Raw genomic sequence first — 24,157 nt, 5'->3', positions numbered from 1 at the left:
CCGCTGCTTATAAAGCGGCCACCATACAAACACCTAGGAAAAAAAGCAGTCATAACGAGAAGCCAACACGAATTTCTCTGTGACCCGTTCTTTCTCTGGGGCTTTATGAGCTTATCCATCCTCTCCTCAGGAAAGGAGGGCACTCTACTTGGCATGAGTTCATCCAGACCTTCTCCCTCACAAAGACAATCCGTGACAAGATGAGACTCATCTGGGTGTCTCATAAGAAATCTTTCCATGGTTGCAATGATTCCAGGCAATTCCAAAACTTCTTAATTCTGTACAAGTTCTTTTATTGACATCATTTCTAGGTTCCATACTTAAATATACTAAATCCAAAAAAAATGACAGGAAGTCTTACATGTGTGAGGAAAAAACTGTAGGTTATGCAGAAACTGTAAGATTACTTAAAATACATCCTTGCACCTTGTAAAAAGATGTGGGTATTGAAACTTAGGTTATGGGCAAATTATAAGACATGCTTGAATTAAAAATATAAATGCATTAAAACACAGGAGCTCATAATCTAGAAAGACAGAGAATACATGTTCAGGACACTTCAAAGTTTCTAAGAATACAATGAAAAAAAGCAAAAAACCCTTATCATTGTCAATGAAAAACATGCAAAAGTATTTAAACTTTAAAAATAAATAGATACAAAATCAAAAGCATTATTTGGTTCTAAGCGTGTTGTTAACACAGAACATCTTCTTCTCACCCAGCCGTAGAATCCATTGCTGACTGTCACTGCCACATGGTTATCTTTCCACTTCTCTAAGGAATTTCACCCTGCATCAGTTCCATCGTCTGTTGTTCTACTCCATGAAAACAAATCCTGTGTGGTTCTCCATTCCTTTCTAATAACAGTGTGTGTGCATGTGTGATCTCTATTTATATCCCTTTGTTCTTCATCTGTCAAGAAAACAACCTCTTCCTGACCCTCTGAGAAGCTCAGATGTTGAAAAATTAAAGGATTGGGCCAACTCTGATCCAGTGCAGTCCAGGGCCTGAAGCTATCGGAGCTTGAAAAACTCACAAAGTCTGAACAAAATTTCAGCTCTCTTCGAACAATACCTGCCCTTAGAGACCAGGATGCTCTCGATATGATAGCACAGAAATGTCTAGTCGTTGATGGAAACAATACAGTATATTCATTGGTTGAATCTTCAAAACTCAATTACTACCATTATTTACGAGGGCAAAGCCTTCCAAAACAAATGACACCTTTTGTCTCTTTGCTACTTGCTCATCTTTCATCAGTTAGCCTTAAATCATCTATCTTTTTTTCATTTTGTAAAATTCCGTAAAAGCTTCCATTGTACAATATAGTATTCTCCTTAGTTTAACTCAAGTTTTCACATCTCTTTGTTAATTAATGTTATAAATTAAATACAACACAAATGGACTTCAACATTCACTCATTTTTTCTCTTTTCTCTTTTCTCTCGGTTTCATATTACTTTAGCATTTTCTTGTCTATTCTTTCCAGTGGAAACTAGCACACAGCTGAACAAGCTACTTATGCCTTGGTAACTTATCAGCAGCTTTTGTACCAAAACAAGGGGTGCAATGTAAATGATATCCCTAGCTGCGATTTTTCTAAAAGCTTTCACTTTTAATGCACCTCTGAAGCAACTTTTAAAAAGCAGTGTTAAGTTTTAGATTTAAAAAATCTGCATCCCATAAAGTTAATTCCTTTAAAATAATGCACACAACTAAGGTTATCTCTCCAAATGAAGCTCAATCTGCATTCCGTGGATTGTGTAGTTTGTGCCCCATCTCTGTTCTTTGATGCGTGTGAGGAAATAGGAGGAAATTGGAACTTGTCATCATACAAAGATGGAGTCCTTTAGGTCCTGTGTGAGATGAATTGAAAAGCAATGAAATGTTCTCATGAGGTTGTTATGCAGAGTTGCTTTGCCTGGCATGAAGATAAGGAAGCAAGGCCCAAGAGGCCCAGAGAATAAACAGAGCACAAAGATCAGCCACTGGGGCTTGGATCTTCTCTTGTGAAATGTGGGCGGTGAACTATGTTACACCCACTTGGAGTTAATTGGTTAACAGCTTGGAAGCATCATGAAGAACTTGGTCCAGAGACATGTAGAAAAATGGTTGTACATGGATGTGAGAGATGGATGGTGGAGGTTGTGGAATGTGAGAGGTTTGCCTTTTGAAAAAGAAGAGAAGGAAGAAATCACCCGGCTTCTCTAGATGCTAACATGTAAAGAGAGCAAGGATGATAACTTATGTTCTAGTTGTTATTTTACTTAGAAATAGTAGACTTATTTTAATCATTGTAACAGTGAGATAAAAAAGGGACGTGGTGGCGCTGCGGGCTAAACCGCAGAAGCCTGTGCTGCAGGGTCAGAAGACCAAGCAGTCGTAAGATCAAATCCACGTGATGGAGTGAGCTCCCGTCACTTGTCCCAGCTCCCGCCAACCTAGTGGTTCGAAAGCATGCAAATGCAAGTAGATAAATAGGGACCACCTCGGTGGGAAGGTAACAGCGTTCCGTGTCTAAGTCGCACTGGCCATGTGACCACGGAAGATTGTCTTTGGACAAACGCTGGCTCTATGGCATGGAAACGGGGATGAGCACCGCCCCCTAGAGTCGAACACGACTGGACAAAAATTGTCAAGGGGAACCTTTACCTTTACCTTTAACAGTGAGATATGCCTAATGCGTATGTCTTTAAAGCTACAAGTGTATTCTAATAAAACTACGTTATTTTCTTAATGAAAACAAATCTAATTCTTCAACAGTGGGCTAGTCTCTTGAACAGCAGGATTAAACATAAATGTAGTGAGGATTTGAGAAGGTCACTCATTGCTACTGTAATACTGAGGGGTCCTACATGCTCAGGCTGTTGTGCTGTCTAAGGAAGCACTCAGTGAACAGGTTATTGCTTTGAAAGTAAGCAAAGTTTTCTTTTAAGTCGGACTTGTCCACGGGGCTTGTACTACGCGCTTTGGAAGCCTCAAGTACCTAACTCAAGCACTAAGTATGTTGTTTTGCACCCACAGTGACTCCCTGACCCACAATCCTTACCTCTTTAGGTAGAGGTCGTGACAATGATAACTAAGGCTATGGGTCTAAACGAGGCTTTCCACATTCAATGCATCAATATGATTTGATATGAAAGAAGATACAGTGGGGTCTCTACTTAAGAACGTCCCTACTTAAGAACAATCCAACTTAAGAACAGCTCCATTTGCTAAATTTTGCTTCTACTTGAGAACAGAAATCCAAGATAAGAACAGGAAAAAAAACCTTTCCTGCTCTTTTTTTAACCTTAGGTCATCTTAGATTAAAAAAAATTCTCTCCCTAGTGGTAGAGTACATATTAACCAGCTTTGCATTAGTTCCTATGGGAACTAATGCTTCAATGTACGAACGCACCTCTACATAACAAAAAACAAAACAACAACAACAACAAAAAAAGCCAGAACGGATTGATTTTCAGTCCATTCCTATGGGAAATTGTCCTTCAACTTAAGAATGTTTCAGCCTAAGAACACCATTCCAAAACCAATTAAGTTCTTAAGTAGAGGTTCCACTGTAACTGCTCCTACTGAAGCTCTGTTTACATTCTGTGTATTCCTATGCTTTCTCCCCAGTGTGAATATTTAGATGGGACCTAAGGCTACTGGTTTGACTAAAGATCTTTCCACATTCCATGCATTTATATGGTTTCTCTCCAGTGTGATTTCTTTGATGTAAACTCAGGTTATCGCTCTGCCTGAAGCTCTTTCCACATTCCATGCATTTATATGGTTGCTCCCATGTGAGTTCTTTGATGTGAACTCAGCACACTGCTGTGAGTAAAGCTCTTCCCACATTCCATGCATTTATATGGTTTCTCCCCAGTGTGAGTTCTTTGATGGGAACTCAGGTTACCCTTCTGACTGAAGCTCTTCCCACATTCCATGCATTTATATGGTTTCTCCCCAGTGTGAGTTCTTAGATGTGAACTCAGGGCACCGCTGTGAGTGAAGCTCTTCCCACATTCCATGCATTTATATGGTTTCTCTCCAGCGTGAGTTCTTAGATGTGAACTCAGGGCACTGCTGTGACTGAAGGTCTTTCCACATTCCATGCATTTATATGGTTTCTCCCCAGTGTGAGTTCTTTGATGGGAACTCAGGGCACCGCTGTGACTGAAGCTCTTCCCACATTGCTTGCATTTATATGGTTTCTCTCCTGTGTGCGTTCTTTGATGTGAACTCAGGGCACTGCTGTGACTGAAGGTCTTTCCACATTCCATGCATTTATATGGTTTCTCCCCAGTGTGAGTTCTTTGATGGGAACTCAGGTCACTGCTGTGACTGAAGGTCTTTCCACATTCCATGCATTTATATGGTTTCTCCCCAGTGTGAGTTCTTTGATGGGAACTCAGGGTACCCTTCTGACTGAAGCTCTTCCCACATTCTATGCATTTATATGGTTTCTCCCCAGTGTGAGTTCTTTGATGGGAAGTCAGGGTACCCTTCTGACTGAAGCTCTTCCCACAATCCATGCATTTATATGGTTTCTCCCCAGTGTGAATTCTTTGATGTAAACTCAGGGTACTTCTGTCAGTGAAGCTCTGCCCGCATTCCATGCATTTATATGGTTTCTCCCCAGTGTGAGTTCTTTGATGCAAACTCAGGGTACTGCTGTCAGTGAAGCTCTTTCCACAATCCATGCATTTATATGGTTTCTCCCCAGTGTGAGTTCTTTCATGTCTACTCAGGGCACTGCTGTGACTGAAGCTCTTCCCACATTGCTTGCATTTATATGGTTTCTCCCCGGCGTGAGTTCTTTGATGTGAACTCAGGGCACTGCTGTGACTGAAGGTCTTTCCACATTCCATGCATTTATATGGTTTCTCCCCAGTGTGAGTTGTTTGATGGGAACTCAGGGTACCCTTCTGACTGAAGCTCTTCCCACAATCTATGCATTTATATGGTTTCTCCCCTGTGTGCGTTCTTTGATGGGAACTCAGGTTACCCTTCTGATTGAAGCTCTTCCCACATTCCATGCATTTATATGGTTTCTCCCCAGTGTGAGTTCTTTGATGGAAACTCAGGGTACCCTTCTGACTGAAGCTCTTCCCACAATCCATGCATTTATATGGTTTCTCCCCAGTATGAATTCTTTGATGGGAACTCAGGGCACTGCTGTGACTGAAGCTCTTCCCACATTCCATGCATTTATATGGTTTCTCCCCAGTGTGAGTTCTTTGATGTGATCTACGGGTACTCCTGTCAGTGAAACTCTTTCCACATTCCATGCATTTATATGGTTTCTCCCCAGTGTGAGTTCTTTGATGTGACCTCAGGGCACTGCTCTGACTGAAGCTCTTTCCACATTCCACACACGGATACAGTTTCTCCTCTGTATGAGTTATTTGATGGCTACTGAGGTGACATGTATTTATTTTGTTTCTCCCCTGTGTGAGTTCCTTCATGTGACATCCATTCCTGCCTAGTTGGGTTTTCAATTCTCTTTTCCCCCTCTTCTTTATGTCTTTCTGCAGCGGATGCCCCAGGTCTTCCTGGTCAATTCTTCTCCTGTTCATCATCTGGTAAATAAGAAAAAGAAGAGAAACAACCATTTCAGAAAGGTGCAGGGATAAGGAGAAAAAAGAGGTTACTTACCTGTAACCATAGTTCTTTGAGTGGTTCTGTGTGAATTCACACATATGGGTATTGTCTGCGCCTGCGCTGACTCTCTCGGAAGATTCTAGAGCTAAAAGTAACAATTTTATGGTGTGATCCTCCATGAGGCTTATGCTCCTTCCACCCACCATCTTCCTCAGTTCCAAACTTATCTGCCGGGTGCGAAGGAAACAATTAATTAATTAGGTAGCCAATTAACCCATGACGGATAGTGGGGAAGGATGGGTCGGTTGTGTAAATTCACAGAGAACCACTCAAAGAATTATGGTTATAGGTAAGTAACCTCTTTTTCTTTTTCGTGGTCTCTGTGAATGCACACATATGGGTGATTAGCAAGCTGCACTTACCGGTTGGTGGGTCGTCACGGTAAGGATGACAGAACAGCTCTGCTGAATGCAGCATCCTGGCATGCTGACGTCCAGCCGATAGTGTTTGACGAATGTCGACGGCGTGGACCAAGTGGCAGCATGACAGATGTCAGGAACCTCGGTGCCACGTTGAAAAGCAGTAGAGGTGGACAGTGCCCTGGTGGAATGAGCTGTCAAATTGTCTGGAGGGGACTTGCCCGCCAAGGTGTAGGCAAGGGAAATAGTCTGTACAATCCAGCGTGCTATTGATTGAGAAGAAGCTGGGGCCCCTTTATTTGGGCCATGGAAGCAAAGAAAGAGTTTATTGGACTTTCTGAAAGCTTTTGTTCTTTCGACATAAAAAGCGAGGACACATCTGACATCGAGATTGTGGAGTATACGCTCGAGGGGTGACAACGGAGAGTTGAAGAAGCAAGGTAGTATGATGGGTTGGTTGAGGTGGAAGTCAGAGACCACCTTTGGAAGGAAGGAAACATCAAAATAAAGAGTCACCTTATCTGGGTGGAACTGGATAAACGGAGGATCTGCCCGAAGGGCAGCGAGTTCACTGGCCTGCTTGGCTGATGTAATTGCCACGAGGAAAGCTGATTTAAGGGTTAGGAATCTGAAGTCAATAGATGCCATGGGCTCGAACGGGGACTGCATCAAGGGATTGAGGACAAGTTGTAGCGACCATTGAGGAGTGATACGCTGTTGAGGAGGGCAGATGTTGTTGAGCCGTTTGAGGAACTTTTTGACAGTTGGGTGAGAAAACAACTTGGAAGAAGGGGGATCATCAGGTTGGTGAGCCATGATTGCTGATAGATGGACCTTCAGCGTGGACTGGGAGAGGCCAAAGCCAAAGTGATGGAGGAGGTACGCAAGGAGAGTCTCCAAGGAGACAGGTATGGCAGGTAAGTTATTGTCCTGTGTGTACTTTAAGAAGGACTTCCATTTGTTCCCGTACAGGAGGGTTGTGGAAGGTTTACGGGCTCGAAGGAGGACGTGCATGACGTCAGGGGTATCCTCCATGCCGCGAGTTTGAGAGAGGCAACGTCTGGGTGAAGAACGAGGCCGTGGTTGAGCGACAGGAGATCAGGGCGGAGAGGAAGGTGAAGCATGTCTGACAACATCGAGACCAGGTGAGTGAACCACGGCTGGCGAGGCCAGTATGGCGCTATGAGAGGTAGAGAGGGAAACATGTAGAGAAGATCTCGGGACCAGTCCATTAGGAATGCATCTCCTAGAGAGTTGCTGTTCTGCCCCGCTCTGGAACAGAACCGGGGACATTTCTTGTTGGCATCAGTAGCAAAAAGATCTATTGAAGGGGTACCCCACCGTCGGCGAAGCGAGCAGAATACGACATCGTTGAAGGACCACTCGTGTGTCCTGGCGGGAAGGTGGTTCACTCTGTCTGCCAGGGTGTTGTCGTCCGTGGAAATATGGACAGCAATAGGGAAAACATGGTGGGAGTAGCACCATTCCCAGAGGGCAACAGCCAGGGAAAGCAGAGAGGGGGAGTGGGTGCCCCCTTGCTTGTTGACGTAGAAGAGTGCGGTGGTGTTGTCCGTCGCTAGCTGCACCACTTGGTTCCTGATGAGGGGCAGAAAGGCATGGAATGCCTTGATGATTGCCAATAGTTCCAGGTGGTTTATGTGTAGAAACCGTTCTCTGCTGGACCAAAGTCCGTGAACTGCATGTTGGAGGCAATGGGCACCCCACCCCGTGGGGCTGGCATCGGTAGTGATCTGTATGGAAGGTCTTGGAGGTGAGAAAGGTCTGCCGACCAGCAGGTTGTGTGAGTGGACCCACCAGTCGAGCTGAGCGAGAAGTGGCAGTGTGACTGGCAACAGAGCCGATGGGGGGGTCTGAGCCCGGGTTGAAGAGGGAAAGGAACCACGCCTGCAAGGGTCTTATTTTGAGCCTTGCGTGTTGTACGACAGCTGTTGTCGATGCCATAAGTCCCAGAAGGTACTGGGTTTGATGTGCCGAGACATAGTGAGACGCCTGAAAGGGATGGATGGCCTTTTGGATTTTCTCGATCCTGTCCATGGGCAGAAATTCCCTTGCCCGAATGGAGTCCACGTCCATGCCTATGAACTTGGCAGTCTGTCGTGGGGTGAGATGCGACTTATCATGATTGACCTTGAGGCTGAGGTCGTGCAGAGTACAGAGAGTTAGGTCTCGAGCTGTTATGGCGTCATGGTACGATGCCGCTACTATCAACCAATCGTCGATGTAGGGATAGATGTTTACTCCCTGAAGCCGAAGGAAGGCGGCTACTGGCGCCATGCATTTTGTAAAAGTCCATGGGGCGGTGGAGAGCCTGAATGGGAAGGCACAAAATTGAAAGGCGGTACCGTTGAAATGGAACCGAAGGAACTTTTGATGATCCGGGTGGATGGATATGTGAAAATAGGCATCCTGGAGGTTGATGATTATGAACCAGTCTCCCTGAGAAAGCAAAGTAATAATAGAGTCCAGAGTGAGCATGCGGAACTTGCGAGGGGATATGAAGCGGTTGAGGTGAGTGAGATCAAGAATGGGGCGTAAGCCTCCATCTTTCTTAGGGACAGTGAAGTACTTCGAATAGAAGCCGTTAAGGGAGTCCGCGAGGGGGACTGGTAGGATGGCATGTTTTTGGAGAAGTTTAGTGACTTCGGCTTGCAGCTCAGAAGAGTAAGGGGTGTACCAAATGAGTCCCAAGGGAGGTAGTTCGGAGAACTCTATAAGGTATCCAGAGGATATGATGGAAAGAACCCATTTATTAGAAGTGATGGATTGCCAACGATGAAAAAATGGGGCCAATCTGGTTGAGTTCACTGGGTAGGGAGGAACGCCGTAAAAGGGAAGTATAGATAGTTGTCAGTATTGCTTACCCTTTCTCTGCCCTTCGCAATATGGTTGGCGTTGGCAAGGTAGGATCTGAGGACGGTACGGTGCCATGAGAGGTTGTGGAGCAGGTAGAGCTCTGTCAGGTTGATTAGGGCGGTACTGCCTGTAAGGTTGATATCTCTGGGCCTGATATTGTCTAGGCTGAAAAGGAGTTGAGCGGTAGAAGGGCCGCTAGTAAGTGGAAGACTGCTGGGCAGAATAAGAGTGTGCTGTCTTGCGCTTTTTATGAAAATTCTCCATGGTATCATCAGTCATGGAGTTGAAGAGACCGGCACCATCAAAGGGCAAGTCCTCAATACATGACTTGGTGTCATCGGAAATGGTGGAAGATTTGAGCCAAGCATGGCGTTGAATGGAAATAGCCGTGACTAGCGTTTCTGCGGCCGCTTCAGCAGAGTGACATGCTGTAATTCTTTGGTTTTTGGCTAGAGAAACAGCCTGTGAGTGTATACTAATGAGATTGGATCTTATAGGTTCAGGAGAAGCCTCTATGAAGGGGAGGATCTGGTTCCAGAGGTGACGCTAGAAGGTCCCCATAGTCGCTTGATAGCTGACTGTCTTAAGCAAGAATGCTTGCAGGGAATATATCCGCTTGGACATGGTGTCAACTTTCCTGCTGTCCTTATTGGCTAGGGTTGGTTTGGACTTAGTCTGGGTCCGTGTCTGGCTGGACTCCACTATGATGGAGTTGGTTACCAGATGTTGATTAAGGAATTTGGCATCGACACCATGGGTCCGATAGAGGCCATCGGTGCAGAGAGATATTTGCATGGTAGAAGGAGGTTTACCCCAAGTGTCTTTAATAAGACGGAGAATAGATTTATTAAATGGGAGACTTAAAGGAATTTGTCTCTCCTGATCGATGTCATTGAATACTGGGTCGACATCAGTGGACAGTGGTTGTTCAACATCGAGATTGAGGGCTTATGCCATTTGAAGCATGAGAGCCAAATATGAGGAAAAGTCATCCGAGGAGGATGAAGCGTGGCTACCCCTTGTATCTGGGATAGGTGGGGGTTTGGGCTCATGGGAGGACTCCAATTGGTGTGCCTCTGACGATGCAGGAGAGCATGGAGATGAAGGGTAGTCTGATGGCTCGAAGCCCTCTGCAGTGGGGGCTTGATGCTCCTGGATAGGAAGGTGTTCGAAAACAGCCTGAGATGGTATTGAGCCAGAGAGTTCAGGCTCTGGGGTAAGGCCTCGCGAACTTTATCGCGCATCTGCTTGGATGGAATGAACGGGCGAGCGGACGGGGCCACGGTGCTCGGGGCCAAGGCAGTCGCATGAGAGCAAACTGGGTTTAGAAAGGGAGAGGCATAAGGGAGCTCCGTTGTCATTCTTGGATGTTTGGCTTGGCCAGACTGGTATCCTCCGTACCAGGATCGCCACATAAGGGGGTCAAAATGGTATGGCACCATTGGAAAGGGGTAGAAGTCGCCATGCGACGGGGCCGATGCTGGCGGAGAGATGTGTTTTCTCTTCTCTGTTTTCTTTCTTGGAGGCGAAGGGGGAACCTCCAGATCGGATGCCGAGCTTTCAGGAGCCCTCCCTGAGTCAGGGTTGGAATGGGCTGAGGCTGGGCTGGACTGTGGCGCAGCCGTGCTGAGGCCAATGCTCGGAATATGGGGCGGCATCGTGGGGGGGCGGTGCTTCTTGGGCGTCATCTCCGTCCGAGACTAGGTCGGGGACTTCTCTGGACGATTCCTCTAAGATAGGGGAATGAAGAGAGGACTGTGGGAGTTCCGCCCTGGGGAGTTTGTCCTTTCTGGGCTTTTAAGGAGTGGGCTTGGGCTTCTTCTTCAAGCCAACATTGTGCGCTCGAGATTTCTGAGAAGGTGGCAACTTGTGCTTACCAGACGCCTTTGCTTTGTCAACAGTGTCCTTACCTGGTAGCACTGGAGTACAATCAGAAGTAGACTGGCCCGGTGGAAGGGGCTGGTGATCTGGCTGCTTCTGAAGATGAGGCTGGATTCATGGCTGCTTGCCAAAGGTAAGACCAAAGTCTTTGGAGCCTCTGTTTTAGTGCCGGTTTCGTAAGGCTTTTACAAGCAGGGCACGAATGGGTAGGATGATGTGCACCCAAACAAAAAAGGCACTGGCTGTGGGCATCCAAAAGTGCGATTTTATTCGCACAGGTTGAACACCTTTTAAAAGGAGACGGAGAGGCCATAAGCAAAAAGAAAACAAAAAGGACAGGGGAAAAGGGGAGGGGGAGGGGGAAAGAGAAAATAAAAAGCCGCAGGCAGTCGGCTAAGGGAAACAAAAGGCTTGGAGGATCACTAAGTAGTATAATTAAGGTCAAGAAAACAAACAAAAGCTCGAAAGAGCCTAGAAAACAGCCACAAAGGCGATAGCGAAGCGCTCTATTTTTTCTGAGAACCGTTCAGCTCGGCGGAAAAAAGGAACTGAGAAAGATGGTGGGTGGGAGAAGCATATGCCTCATGGAGGATCACACCATAAAATTGTTACTTTTCGCTCTAGAATCTTCCGAGAGAGTCAGCGCAGGTGCAGACAATACCCATATGTGTGCATTCACAGAGACCACGAAAAAGAACGCATTTTGGCTCCGACTGAGTCACAGAGGAGGAAGGAAATGCATGCAAAAATGGTGAGGGAGGAGAAACAGGGTGGGCCTGAGGCTGGACCTAAGGTTTTTCCTTTGGCCTTGAGGTGGGAGGGGAACTTCACGGAGGAACCGCTTGGGGGGAGAAGTCATGAAGGAAGGAACATTTCCACTCCCCAAAAATACATCAAACACAAAGTATTTTAACTTAATTCTATTCTGAAAAGTTTATTTTGATGTGATCTCATTATTCCATTAAAATGCCTTTTAATGAAAATTGTAGGTTAAGTAGCAATTACACAAGGGGGTCAGAACTCAAAAAAGGTTGGGAAACACTGTTCGAGATGCATCTTAAGGAGCGATTTTGGGACCATGCTTCGCATAGCGAATGCATTTTAGGTCCCCTGTTTCGCTTAACGATGCCTGTTTTTTCAATTTTAAAAGTGTCTTAAAATGTTCAAAAATGTTTTAAATGCTTGGAATAGTTAGTGCACCTTCTAAAATGTGTGCAAAATTAATTTGGCTTTGATCTGACTTTTCGTTAATTTTTTGTGAATTTTTTTCTCCCCCATAGGAAACAATGGAGCTGTCAAAAGTTGGGCTCCATTGTTTCCTATGGGGGAAAAAAATCACAAAAAATTAACGAAGTCAGATCAAAGCCAAATTAAGTTTGCACCAGTTTTAGAAGGTGCAATAACCATTCCAAGCATTTAAAACAGTTTTTGAACCTTTTGAGACACACTTAAATTTGCAAAAATGGACATCGCAAAATCATTGAAATGCATTGAATAGGCTTCAATGCATTCCAATGGAGGAAACATTGTATCGCTTAACGATGTTTCCTTTGGGTTTTTTCACTTAAGGACGGCAATCCGTTCCTATTGGAACGGATTAACCGGTTTTCAATGCATCTCTATGGGAAAACATGTTTCGCTTAACGATGTTTTCCCATAGCGATGTTTTTTGGAACCAATTAACATCCTTAAGCGAGGCACCACTGCACAGTGTTAGAAAAGGAAGCGTTAATGTGGATGAATGCGATGCAGCTCAATTACTGGACTGGAGAATGGGTAAAGAGCAGCAAGTGCTCAATGCAGGGAACGGACAGTCTGCAGAGATTATCCTTCAGTGGGAGAAGAGAAAGGACAGGTCCATGAAAGGGATTGGATGTAGAGTTTATAAGATGCTCTTATGGGTATAGAATCATAAGGTATTTTTGAAAACAGGATAGGAAGCAGAGATGGCCAGGGAAAGAGGTATTGAGTTAATAGAATACTAAAACTGCAGAGCTAGAAGGGAAGTGAACACTCAACCTCTGGCTCCAGAGTGAGAGACCTAAACCAAGGCAGGTGAGAGGAAAAAAGTATTTGATAAACCACATCGGTCAGAATAAAGACCAAAATGTATACATTGAAGTGGAGAAGGTATCTGACCCGAGTGAAATTAAATATTATGAATTCTAAATGCTGCACATTGTCTTGCAGATGGTGTCATGTTATTGGTCCTTGCCTCCTGCCACCGAGGGCAGGGTAAGAAGATGCAGCGAGTTCAGTGGTGGGGGCAGGCGGGCGTGGAAGCCAGGGCCCCAGATCCTGCCTCTCACGTCCTTTGAGGAAGAGGTTTGGCAAGCTCAAAACAAAAACCAGCATGCAGTTAGCAGTGGGTTGGGGGCATAGCCGTGTTTTGCACCGAGGGTCCTCTGCACGACTACCTGCCTCTTGGGCAAAAGTGTCATGGGTGTGTCCTCGTTTGCCAGGAGCTCCCTATAGGAAAAAAGAAACAAGCCGCCCTTCTTGGGGGACCCCATACCCACGTGCTTTTTACACAAATGCTGAAGCGTCTGAGCAAAGAGGGGAGAACTGGAACATTTGGAGGCTAGATAGAACATGGATACAGCAGCCATCATCGAAACCTAGTGGGATTCAAAGAGCCGGTGGAATTGCACCATCCCAGGTTATCCAGGAGGGAAAGGGAGGGGCGTGTGGGAGGCCAAAGGTCAAAGGTGGCCATCTAGGTCAAAGGAGGGGTAGAATCCATCAGAATGGAGGTGGATGGTGGGTCTCAGTCCATCATAGAATCACTGTGGGTTAAACTGCCAGACCCACGGAGTGATGTGATGGGAGGGTGCGCTTGTCCTCGAGATAAAAAACCCCTTGGTTTCTGAAGGGTGGACTACCCACAGATGAGGAAAACTAATTAAAAAGTTGAAAGGGAAGGTTAAAAAAAATCTCTCCAGAATGCATGGAGTCTTTAATAGAACGGTAGTCGAGGCCCAGCGGAAGTGTATACCGCAAAGAAAGAGGGGCTCCACTAAGTCCAAGGAGGTGCTGGCGTGGTTAATGAGCAGAGTTACAGAGGCTTTAAAGGGGAAGGAGAGGTCCTTCCGTAAATGCAAATCCTTCCCAAGTGAGGATAACAAAAAGCAACACAAACTCTGGCAAAAGAAATGGAAGAAGATGAGACAGAAGGCCAAGAAAGAATTAATGGAACGTATGGCCAGCAATATAAAGGGGAATAACAGAAGCTTCTTTAAATATGTTAGAAGCAGGAAACTTGCCAGAGAAGCGGCTGGCCCTCTGGTTGGGGAGGGAGGGAAAGGGGGAGTTGGAGATGGCACAGAAATTAAAGTTCTTTGCATCTGTCTTCACGACAGATGACCTTGGGCAGATCCTGCTGCCCAAACGGCATTTCTTGAAGAAGGAATTCAATGAGATCCAAGTTCTTCTCCTCAAGCCACACAGGTCACCAGGAGGGTCTTGTCCGGAGGCATGGAAATGGTTTTACAGAGACTCAAAGTAGGAAGAAGCATTTTTTCCAGCAGTAGAGGCCTCAGAAAATTAGCTATAGAGAGATCCCACCTTGTATAGAAGACTTCAGGAGCCCTAGATCTTTTGGAGAACGTCACTACGGAGAGAGAAAGAAGATTACAGGCTGAAGTAGTTTCCCTGAAGAATATGGTTTTGCAACAGAGGTTAGCCACTGATAGGATGCCTGTGTGCCTAATATAGATCAATCATGTTATATGTACCAGAACACCTCAAAAGGACTACAGTATTGAGTCAATGGTATGTTAGCAGAGTTGATTGGCAGGAATCGTGATGATAGGGATAAAAGAGTTGAATTCAGGTTCATGGGATTGGTCTTGGATAACTTCATGGATGCGGGAGTTCTCCACCCTACGATACGTTGTAATTGGAATTGTGGTTCTTATTATTTGGGGATTGTTTGTATGTGTTCTATCTAGACTCTGGCCTTTTTGTGTTGCTTTTCGTTCATCTCCAAGCCCAGGAATGGCTATACAAAGAGAAGCAGATTTCAATTCAGAGCTGTTTCAAATGTCAGAATTTTAAAAAGTGGGGAGTGATACCTGGTTATGGCCGAAAGAAGTTTTATTCCTGGTCTTCAAGTAGAAAATCTTTATCTACATGTAATTTATAATATTAATTCTCTCTTGGCTTTTGTATTAAGTCAAAGGCATATATATTTCACATCTTCCAGCTCCTCACCTTTCAACTAGCAGGTGGCCCATTTAGGAATGCTGCCCAGGGGCCAAACACAGATAGAATCATAGAATCATGGAAAAGTGAAGTTGGAAGGGGCCTACGAGGCCATCAAGTCCAACTCCCTGCTCAAGATGGGAATATGGTCCAAGCAGATCTGCCAGGTGAGGAGCTAAGTTTTTCTTGAAAGCCTCCAGGGTTGGAGCACTCCAAAATAGTCAAAACATAAAACTCAGCAGGGAGATGGAGGCTGAAGCCCATACATCTGGGCCCTGCTTGGTACTCTAAATATATCAATAAGAAAAGGAAATTGGAATACACTTTCTTCCAGACACTGTGGGGGAATCCTACAGGAAAGTCATCAAGGGGAGGTGGCACACCCCAAAAATCTATAAGTGACTCAGTTGTTTGTTTTCTGCATGTTTATATCGTGTTAGGTGTAGGATCCATTTATGACTCTTTGATTGTTATAGTATAAAGTTCCTCTACACTGTATTTTTGAGTTCTTCTCTGGTTTTAAGAGAAGTCCCAGATGACTTTGCATTGCCTATTTAATAAAACTGGAGTTTGGTTCAGCTGGTTGTCTTGTCTGATCTCTTGCTGGAGCTAAAATCTTGGGTAGCAGGGTTGGTCCGTAACCAAACAGCCACAGTGCAAGAGGTTTGGAGGACAGCACATGCCATGGCAATTTTTAAAAAGGGAAGGAGGGAAGGATCGCAGGAAACCACAGACCGGTTAGCCTAACATCTGTTCCAGGGAAGACAGTGGACAGCCTCATCCAAGATTAAATGTTAAAACACACAGAAGAACAAGCCTGGGTGAGGGAGAATCAATGTGACTTCTGTCAAGGTAAGTCTTGCCTCACAAACCTTTTAGAAGTCTTTGGGAACCAGGCATGTGGATGCGGGCAAATCAGTGGATATTGTGTATCTGGATTTTGAGAAGGCGTTTGACGTGGTCCCTCACCAAAGCCTGCTGAGAAAACTCCAGTGTCAGGGGATAAGAGGGCAGGTCCTCTGATAGCCTGAGAATTGGTGGAGAACCAGGGAACAGAGAGGAGTTGTCAATGGGAAAATTTCCACCATGGAGGGAGGTGAAGAGCGGTGTGCCTTCAGGGATCTGTCCTGGGACCGGTGCTTTTCAAGCTCTTCATCGAAGTCCTGGAGACAAGGATAAGCAATGAAGTGGCCAAGTTTGCAGATGACAGGCAACTTTTGCCGGGTGGTGAAGACCAGAAGGGATTGTGAAGAGCTCCAGAAGGATCTCTCCAAACTGGGAGACTTGGGAATCCAGGCTGAAATGTTCTGCTCCCTTTCTTACATCCTTTTAATTCCTTAATTTGGAATCAATCCCTTGCTCATCCCACATGGAGGAGACCCACCAGCCAGTCTGGGCGAGTCTGTCAAGGCAACTTCGAGGTCAATCCACGGATTAAAAAGCCCTGCGCTCCTTGAGATTAATCATCGGCTCTTTCATTTGATTTTCCCTTTCCAAAGTTCCCCAAGGACATGAGGGGAAGAGTAAAGGAAGGAGAGGAGGAGTCTGAAGGACCAGAAGCAGAGAGAGCGAGTGAGAGAGAGAAAGAGAGAGGAGTGGAGGCCAGAACAGTAGAGGTGAAGAGAGAAAGCTATTGGTAGGAGGGTGGGAAGGTTTCTGGATGGACAACCTGTGGATTTGTATCTGGGAGAGGAGGATGATACCAACAGAAGAGGCAGAAAGAGAAGGAACCCTCGCTCTGCCAGGAAACCTTTCCACTGGGGCAAACGGGACAGTAGAGGATGGAGCCAAAAGAGAAGGAAGAGCGGACGGAAACAGCAGAGGGGGAAAGAGAGAATGTAGAACGGAAGAACCTTCTCCCACACGGGGGTGTGGAATTGGCTTCCCAGCAGAGACGACCGGAGGGGGAGAGCGGTGGACTGAGGAGACCCTCTTGCATTGGCCAGTGTCAGCCTCAAGGGAAGCCTCACAGAAAGAGGATTATGGTAGCCTAATCTTGAGACTCCCATCCGGGGAGTCACAATTGCATCCAGGCAGGGGCCCAGCTGCACCATCCGTCTAAGACGGAAGTAGGCAGATCGGGCCACAGACACCGCTGGGTTGTCCATTGACAGCGTTGGGTCCAGAAGGACACCCAGCGTGCCTTGGGAACCACCCAAAGAACAGACATCAGGGGTACCCAGTTGGAAGGATCCCCCATCTCCTTCGGAGTCATCCTCCCGTTGAAGGAGACGGTGGGAACAGAAATGGTGTCCCCTGTTAAGAATATGATAATCAGAATCCAAAGTACAGGTGGAGGGTGCAAAGCAAAAACAGACTCATACAGTGGCTGATGCCCTGCTGAGTTATATGAGTCGAATGGGCTCTGCTTCAGAGATCGTGACTGACCTGGGAACATCTTTCACCTCAAAACTCATGCAGAGACTATGGCAAATATGTGGTATCAAGTATTTAAGTACTTCCCCATATCATCCGCAATCTAATGGGTTATTTTAATGGTACCCTGAGGAGCATGATTAAAGCCTATTAGAGCCTATTCTGCTGAAAACCTTAATAATTGGGACCAGAGGGAAACGATTACCTTGACAGATGGTACAACACTAACCTCTGATTACCCTGTGAAATCTGTAACTGACGGGGATCTGATATATGGAGATGGAGTGCAGTCAATAGAGCATGTTCAGAGTGCTTTTACACTTTCACCAGGAGGCCAGGAATCACCCTCTACTGTTTGAAACAATACTGTTGAAAACACAACCAAAAACAGTATTCAAGCCCACCACAAAAATACAACAAATGTTATGGTCAGCAAAGGACAGAAGGGACCCCCTCACCACTGCAGGAGTATACCGGATACCTTGCAGTTGTGGCCAGGTATACATTGGAACCACAAAACGAAGCATTCACACCAGAATCAAAGAACATGAGAGACACTGCAGACTAAAACAACCAGAAAAATCTGCAGTAGCTGAACATGCCCTAAAACAAACTGGACATGAAATTCTATTTCAAAATACAGAAATACTGGACAACACCAGCAATCATTACGTCAGACTGCACAGGGAAGCCATTGAAATCCACAAGCACCAGAAAAACTTCAATAAAAAAAGTTTGAAACTCAACAAAACTTGGCTCCCAGCACTCAAAAATACAGCATGCAAAAGGTCACGAACTGTACCCAACCACAAGGTCAAGGGGATCACTACCATCAACCACAGTGACAGACAATCTCCTTATCACAACAATACACACACAACAAAACACACTAATCACCCATCCACAGAAAACAATACACTCACAACAATACACACTACGCCCCTAGCCAAACTACACAAGAGCATAGTTTGCTGTCCTCTGAAGATGCCAGCCACAGAGACTGGCGAAATGTTAGGAAAAACCACCTTCAGAACACATCCAAGAAGCCCGAAAAACCCACAACAACCATATCCCACTATTTATTTAAAATATTTTTACCCCCTCCTTCTCTTTAAAAAGGACTCAAGGCAGTTTAACGTACGACATTAAAAGGGCGCACATTTAAAAGTGAAAAACAGGAAGTCTAGAAAACTTTAAAAGCATCGAACCGATGCTCCACTAAGCAGGGTCAACAAAACCAACCTCTAAAAAAACCACCAGAAGCCTGTGCGATGGATGGAGCGGACCGAGGGTCGGACGGGGGCCCCCTGCTGTCACAGGACCCTCCATTATTTCAGTTCTTTTGGGGATTCCAAGATAGGGGAGGCCGCAGGAGGATGAAAACCTAGGGAGAAGAAGGACCGAGGGGGCAGGTCTTTTGCACAGCCAATGGCCCTGAGTGGCACCTTTCCGGATTCAAAAGCCCAGAACCGTTTTGGCCCTGCAGGAAGAAGAACGGCACGTCCGACAAGAGAACTCCCATTCCTGGGGAGACCGACCTCCCTTCCAGCCTCCCCGGGAGAAAGATCCCAAGGAGGAAAGTCCAACTCTTTCCCTCTCTCTCTCTCTTTCTCTGGCTTCTCTTCCACCCGCCTTCCAGGGAAAAGACCGTCGTGTTCACACAAGCAACACAACAAGGAAGCTGCCAAGAGCAGGGTGGCAGGAGTATACACACACACACAGACTGGCCTTTTCAACTCCGCCCCCCAGCAAATCTCACACACACACTGCCTGCGATCTGCCCCTCCGTTGCCCACCTCCATCCAGGGCCTGATCCGGGAGGCGCCCACCCCCCAAAAGAGCCCGTCTTCTCTCCAGGCACCTTCTTCGGCCCCAAAGGGGAAGAGGAGGAGGCAGGCGTTGCAGATCCTGTTTCCGGCTCCCATTCGAAGGATGTACAGGAGAGAAGGCCTTCCCCCCCCCGCCTTTGTAGCTCTCGGTTCCTCCCCCTTCCCCCCCCTCCTGAAAGAATGGTGTGTGGGTGGGGGAAGGCCAGAAACAACAGGGGGGGTGAAGGGCAGGAAGGCTCCAAAGAGTCTCTCTGTCATGGAAAAGGGCCGAGGGAGAAGCTTCTTCAGACTCCCCAAGGTCTCCACTTCTAGGGGAAGAAAGACTCAGATCATGTAGAGTTCCCATCAGCAGTCTATTTTGTTGCTGTTGCTTAGTCATTAAGTCGTGTCCGACTTTGTGATCCCATGGACCAGAGCATGCCAAGCCCTCCTGTCTTCCACTGCCTCCCGGAGTTGGGACAGATTTACGTAGGTTGCTTCAATGACACTGTCCAACCATCTCATCCTCTGTCGTCCCCTTCACCCCTTTTTGCCCTCCATGATGCTCCCCTGGTGGAAGAGCTTGGTCCCAGCAAGGCCTCGATTCAGCCCCCTCCACTCTCCTCTATGGGTCAAGAAGTCCCCTTGCCACCTTTCCACAGTCCCATCCAGGTGTGGCTGCGGACCCGAGGGAGATCCTGCAGGGGCTCCGAAAACGCCTCCTGTCTTCCATTGCCTCCTGGAGTTGGGTCAAAGTCATGTTAGTCACTTCAATGACACTGTCCAACCATCTTGTCCTCTGTCTTCTCGTGAGATGGCCAAAGTACTGGAGCATCAGCTTCAGGATCTGTCCTTCTACTGAGCACTCAGAGTTGATTTCCTTTAGAATGGATAGGTTTGTTCTCCTTTCAGTCCAGGGGACTCTCAAGAGCCTCCTCCAGCACCACAATTCAAAAGCATCAATTCTTCTGCGGTCAGCTTTCTTTATGGTCCAGCTCTCGCTTCCGTACATCACGACAGGAAAAGCCATAGCTTTGACTATGAGGACCTTTGTTGGCAAGGTGATGTCTCTGCTTTTTAAGATACTGTCAAGATTTGTCATCGCTTTCCTCCCATACCCACGTGCTTTTTACACAAATGCTGAAGCGTCTGAGCAAAGAGGGGAGAACTGGAACATTTGGAGGCTAGATAGAACATGGATACAGCAGCCATCATCGAAACCTAGTGGGATTCAAAGAGCCGGTGGAATTGCACCATCCCAGGTTATCCAGGAGGGAAAGGGAGGGGCGTGTGGGAGGCCAAAGGTGAAAGGTGGCCATCTCGGTCAAAGGAGGGGTAGAATCCATCAGAATGGAGGTGGATGGTGGGTCTCAGTCCATCATAGAATCACTGTGGGTTAAACTGCCAGACCCACGGAGTGATGGGAGGGTGCGCTTGTCCTCGAGATAAAAAACCCCTTGGTTTCTGAAGGGTGGACTACCCACAGATGGGGAAAACTAATTAAAAAGTTGAAAGGGAAGGTTAAAAAAAATCTCTCCAGAATGCATGGAGTCTTTAATAGAACGGTAGTCGAGGCCCAGCGGAAGTGTATACCGCAAAGAAAGAGGGGCTCCACTAAGTCCAAGGAGGTGCTGGCGTGGTTAATGAGCAGAGTTACAGAGGCTTTAAAGGGGAAGGAGAGGTCCTTCCGTAAATGCAAATCCTTCCCAAGTGAGGATAACAAAAAGCAACACAAACTCTGGCAAAAGAAATGGAAGAAGATGAGACAGAAGGCCAAGAAAGAATTAATGGAACGTATGGCCAGCAATATAAAGGGGAATAACAGAAGCTTCTTTAAATATGTTAGAAGCAGGAAACTTGCCAGAGAAGCGGCTGGCCCTCTGGTTGGGGAGGGAGGGAAAGGGGGAGTTGGAGATGGCACAGAAATTAAAGTTCTTTGCATCTGTCTTCACGACAGATGACCTTGGGCAGATCCTGCTGCCCAAACGGCATTTCTTGAAGAAGGAATTCAATGAGATCCAAGTTCTTCTCCTCAAGCCACACAGGTCACCAGGAGGGTCTTGTCCGGAGGCATGGAAATGGTTTTACAGAGACTCAAAGTAGGAAGAAGCATTTTTTCCAGCAGTAGAGGCCTCAGAAAATTAGCTATAGAGAGATCCCACCTTGTATAGAAGACTTCAGGAGCCCTAGATCTTTTGGAGAACGTCACTACGGAGAGAGAAAGAAGATTACAGGCTGAAGTAGTTTCCCTGAAGAATATGGTTTTGCAACAGAGGTTAGCCACTGATAGGATGCCTGTGTGCCTAATATAGATCAATCATGTTATATGTACCAGAACACCTCAAAAGGACTACAGTATTGAGTCAATGGTATGTTAGCAGAGTTGATTGGCAGGAATCGTGATGATAGGGATAAAAGAGTTGAATTCAGGTTCATGGGATTGGTCTTGGATAACTTCATGGATGCTGGAGTTCTCCACCCTACGATACGTTGTAATTGGAATTGTGGTTCTTATTATTTGGGGATTGTTTGTATGTGTTCTATCTAGACTTTGGCCTTTGTGTGTTGCTTTTCGTTCATCTCCAAGCCCAGGAATGGCTATACAAAGAGAAGCAGATTTCAATTCAGAGCTGTTTCAAATGTCAGAATTTTAAAAAGTGGGGAGTGATACCTGGATATGGCCGAAAGAAGTTTTATTCCTGGTCTTCAAGTAGAAAATCTTATTCTACATGTAATTTCCTATAATAATTCTCTCTTGGCCTTTGTATTAAGTCAAAGGCCTATATTTCACACCTTCCAGCCCCTCACCTTTCAACTAGCAGGTGGCCCATTTAGGAATGCTGCCCAGGGGCTAAACACAAGATAGAACCATAGAATCATGGAAAAGTGAAGTTGGAAGGGGCCCACAAGGCCATCAAGTTCAACCCACTGCTCAAGGCAGGAATATAGTCCAAGCAGATCTGCCAGGTGAGGATCTAAGTTTTTCTTGAATGCCTCCAGGGTTGGAGCACTCCAAAATAGTTGAAACATAAAACCCTGCAGGGAGACGGAGGCTGAAGCCCATACATCTGGGCCCTGCTTGGTAACCTAAATATATCAATAAGAAAAGAAAATTGGAATACACTTTCTCCCAGACAGTGCCAGGGGAATCCTACAGGAAGGTCATCAAAGGGAGGTGGGCAGACCCCAACTATCCGGAATAGACCCTTTTGTTTGTTTTCTGGACATTTATACCCAGGAGGCCAAAAACCCTCACCTGGAGAGACCTTCTTGTTTTCCAAATATCTCAAGGAGGACACCCGTGGGCGGAGCTCTCTGGACTGGATGCAGAAGATCCCGTTTTCCCCTGAGGAAGTACAAAGTCAGTTCCTGAAAGAAAGAACACCAGCAGCTGAAAGGGGAAACCTTGAGAAAAAAGGGTCGAAAATATTCTTCCCCTCTGCAGGGGGAACTGGCAAACCCAGAGACCGATTCCTTGAATTAAAAAAAAAAGAAAGAAATCGATTCATGGCATCCCATTGCAGTTGAAATCTAGGGTTTTGCAGAGAAGGAATCTGGGACATTTTGTTGTTCTGCCTCTTGAGGAGAATTTAGGGAGGAGAAGCTCTATCCGGGTTTCCTGGTGTTGCTTCACAGAGGCTGCTCCTCTTTGGTAGGAAGTGATAAAAAGGCCCCCCTAAAGAAATCGATTTTATTTTATTTTTTTGGCCCTCCTCCCTCCTGGATCCTCTCTAGAAGAGCCACAGAAGGAAAACCTCTTCAACCATCCGAAAAGGACTCTCTCTCTCTCTCTCTCTCTCTCTCTCTCTCTGTGTGTGTGTGTGTGTGTGTGTGTGTGTGTGTGTGTGTGTGTGTGTGTGTGTGTGTGTGTGTGTGTGTGTTATTTTGCATCTTGAGGAGAACTGAGGGAGGAGAAGCTCCCTTTTGGGTTTCCTGGTGTTGCTTCAGAGGCTGCTCCTCTTCGGTAGGAAGCGATAAAAATCAATATTTTTTTTTGCCCTCCTCTCTTCTGGATCCTCTCTAGAAGCGCCACAGAAGGAAAACCTCCTCAACCATCTGAAATAGACTGTGTGTGTGTGTGTGTGTTGGGGGGATCTGTGACCGCCCCCTCCCTCCCAGCTGATCCCCCCCCCCCCGCACACACACCTTCCTTCTTCAGATCTTTCTAGCTTTTAGGATTTCCTTCATTCTCCTGTCACCCCCCCACATGTTTGAGGACCCCCCCCTCTCTCTCTCTCGATAGATAGATAAGATAAAAAGAAAATAAGGACTAATCCAAACTCTGACCAATTCTCCCTCTTGGTCCTGAGTTTCCCCAAAAAAGCTGCGATTCCCTGGGGGAAGGGGAGGAAGAGGAAGGTGGGGGGGACAGGGGAGCAGAAAAGGGGGGCCGAGGCAGAGAAAGTGGGGTGGGAGTGAAGGATGAGATTGCAGCCTGGCAGGGAAACATGGGGGGATCCGCTCGCTCACCCCAAAGATCCCCAACGCCGGGTCCGTCCAGGAAAAGGGGGTGGTGGTGAGTTATTTGCCATCTGGAGGGAAAGGAGAAGAAGACCCCCCCCCTCCCTACGTCCCCCCTCGGAATTTGCCTTCCCTTTTTTTGAAGGATCCCCCCTCCCTCCCTCCCCAATATTCTGCTCCCTCCCCTCTAAGGCTCACCTCCTTGCAGGTCCCGAGGCCGGGGAAACTCCCGAGGAGACCCCCTTTGCACACGCCCTCTCCCCCCCTCGAGAGACCATAGAGACGGGAGGGGACAGACGGGGCCTCCTACCGCTTCCGGTTTGGAGAAAGGCGGAAAAAAGGGGGAGGCACTCCTTCTCTGCTCTTTTTTCGTAGCTCTAGGTTCCCCCCCTCTCATGAAACGAGGGGGGAAGGAGGGGAGGAACCCTGCAGAAAGGAAAGTGGGGGGGTCTGTCTTTGGGTGGGGTTATAAGGAAGAGGACAGTTTCCCCCCCCCCGCTATCTTCTTGTTAAGGGGTGAGATTGACTCTCTAGGAGGATCTCCGAGCAG

General features: G+C 46.6%; 2 protein-coding genes across 9 annotated transcripts in view; one reads left to right on the top strand and one right to left on the bottom strand.

The window, feature by feature from the left end:
- Positions 1-22,646, top strand: part of LOC144587375 (uncharacterized) — a 73,188-nt gene extending 50,542 nt beyond the window's left edge. For 2 of the 6 annotated variants that reach the window (XR_013542529.1, XR_013542526.1), the window contains 3 exons: positions 6,977-7,149; positions 10,780-11,510; positions 12,950-18,505. The gene's annotated coding sequence lies outside the window, so the exon portion shown is untranslated. Of the gene's footprint in view, positions 1-6,976; positions 7,150-10,779; positions 11,511-12,949; positions 18,506-21,968 lie in introns of those variants that run through there. The other 4 variants (XR_013542530.1, XR_013542527.1, XR_013542531.1 and 1 more) reach the window with 4 other exon arrangements.
- LOC140703778 (uncharacterized) lies at positions 270-23,911 on the bottom strand. 3 transcript variants are annotated; one of them, XM_078387726.1, is made up of 2 exons: positions 23,806-23,911; positions 270-5,563 (listed from the first exon to the last, which is right to left on the bottom strand). In XM_078387726.1, exon 2 carries the CDS (start codon positions 5,561-5,563, stop codon positions 3,767-3,769), a length of 1,797 nt encoding a protein of 598 aa, XP_078243852.1. In that variant the 5' UTR covers positions 23,806-23,911; the 3' UTR covers positions 270-3,766. The 3 variants fall into 3 exon arrangements, with proteins under 3 accessions (XP_078243852.1, XP_072843581.2, XP_078243853.1); XM_072987480.2 differs by lacking the exon at positions 23,806-23,911 and adding an exon at positions 22,403-22,514; XM_078387727.1 differs by lacking the exon at positions 23,806-23,911 and adding an exon at positions 17,568-17,659.
- Between the last annotated feature and the right edge of the window lie 246 nt (positions 23,912-24,157).

Source organism: Pogona vitticeps, chromosome 2 (assembly GCF_051106095.1).
Source record: "Pogona vitticeps strain Pit_001003342236 chromosome 2, PviZW2.1, whole genome shotgun sequence".
Taxonomy (NCBI): Eukaryota; Metazoa; Chordata; class Lepidosauria; order Squamata; family Agamidae; genus Pogona; species Pogona vitticeps.
The sequence above is the reverse complement of the archived record's forward strand: the minus strand, read 5'-3'. Positions and strand labels throughout refer to the sequence as shown.

Excerpts from the sequence above, each read along its gene's own strand:
- LOC140703778 (XM_078387726.1), bottom strand. The coding sequence starts at position 5,563 with ATGATGAACAGGAGAAGAATTGACCAGGAAGACCTGGGGCATCCGCTG.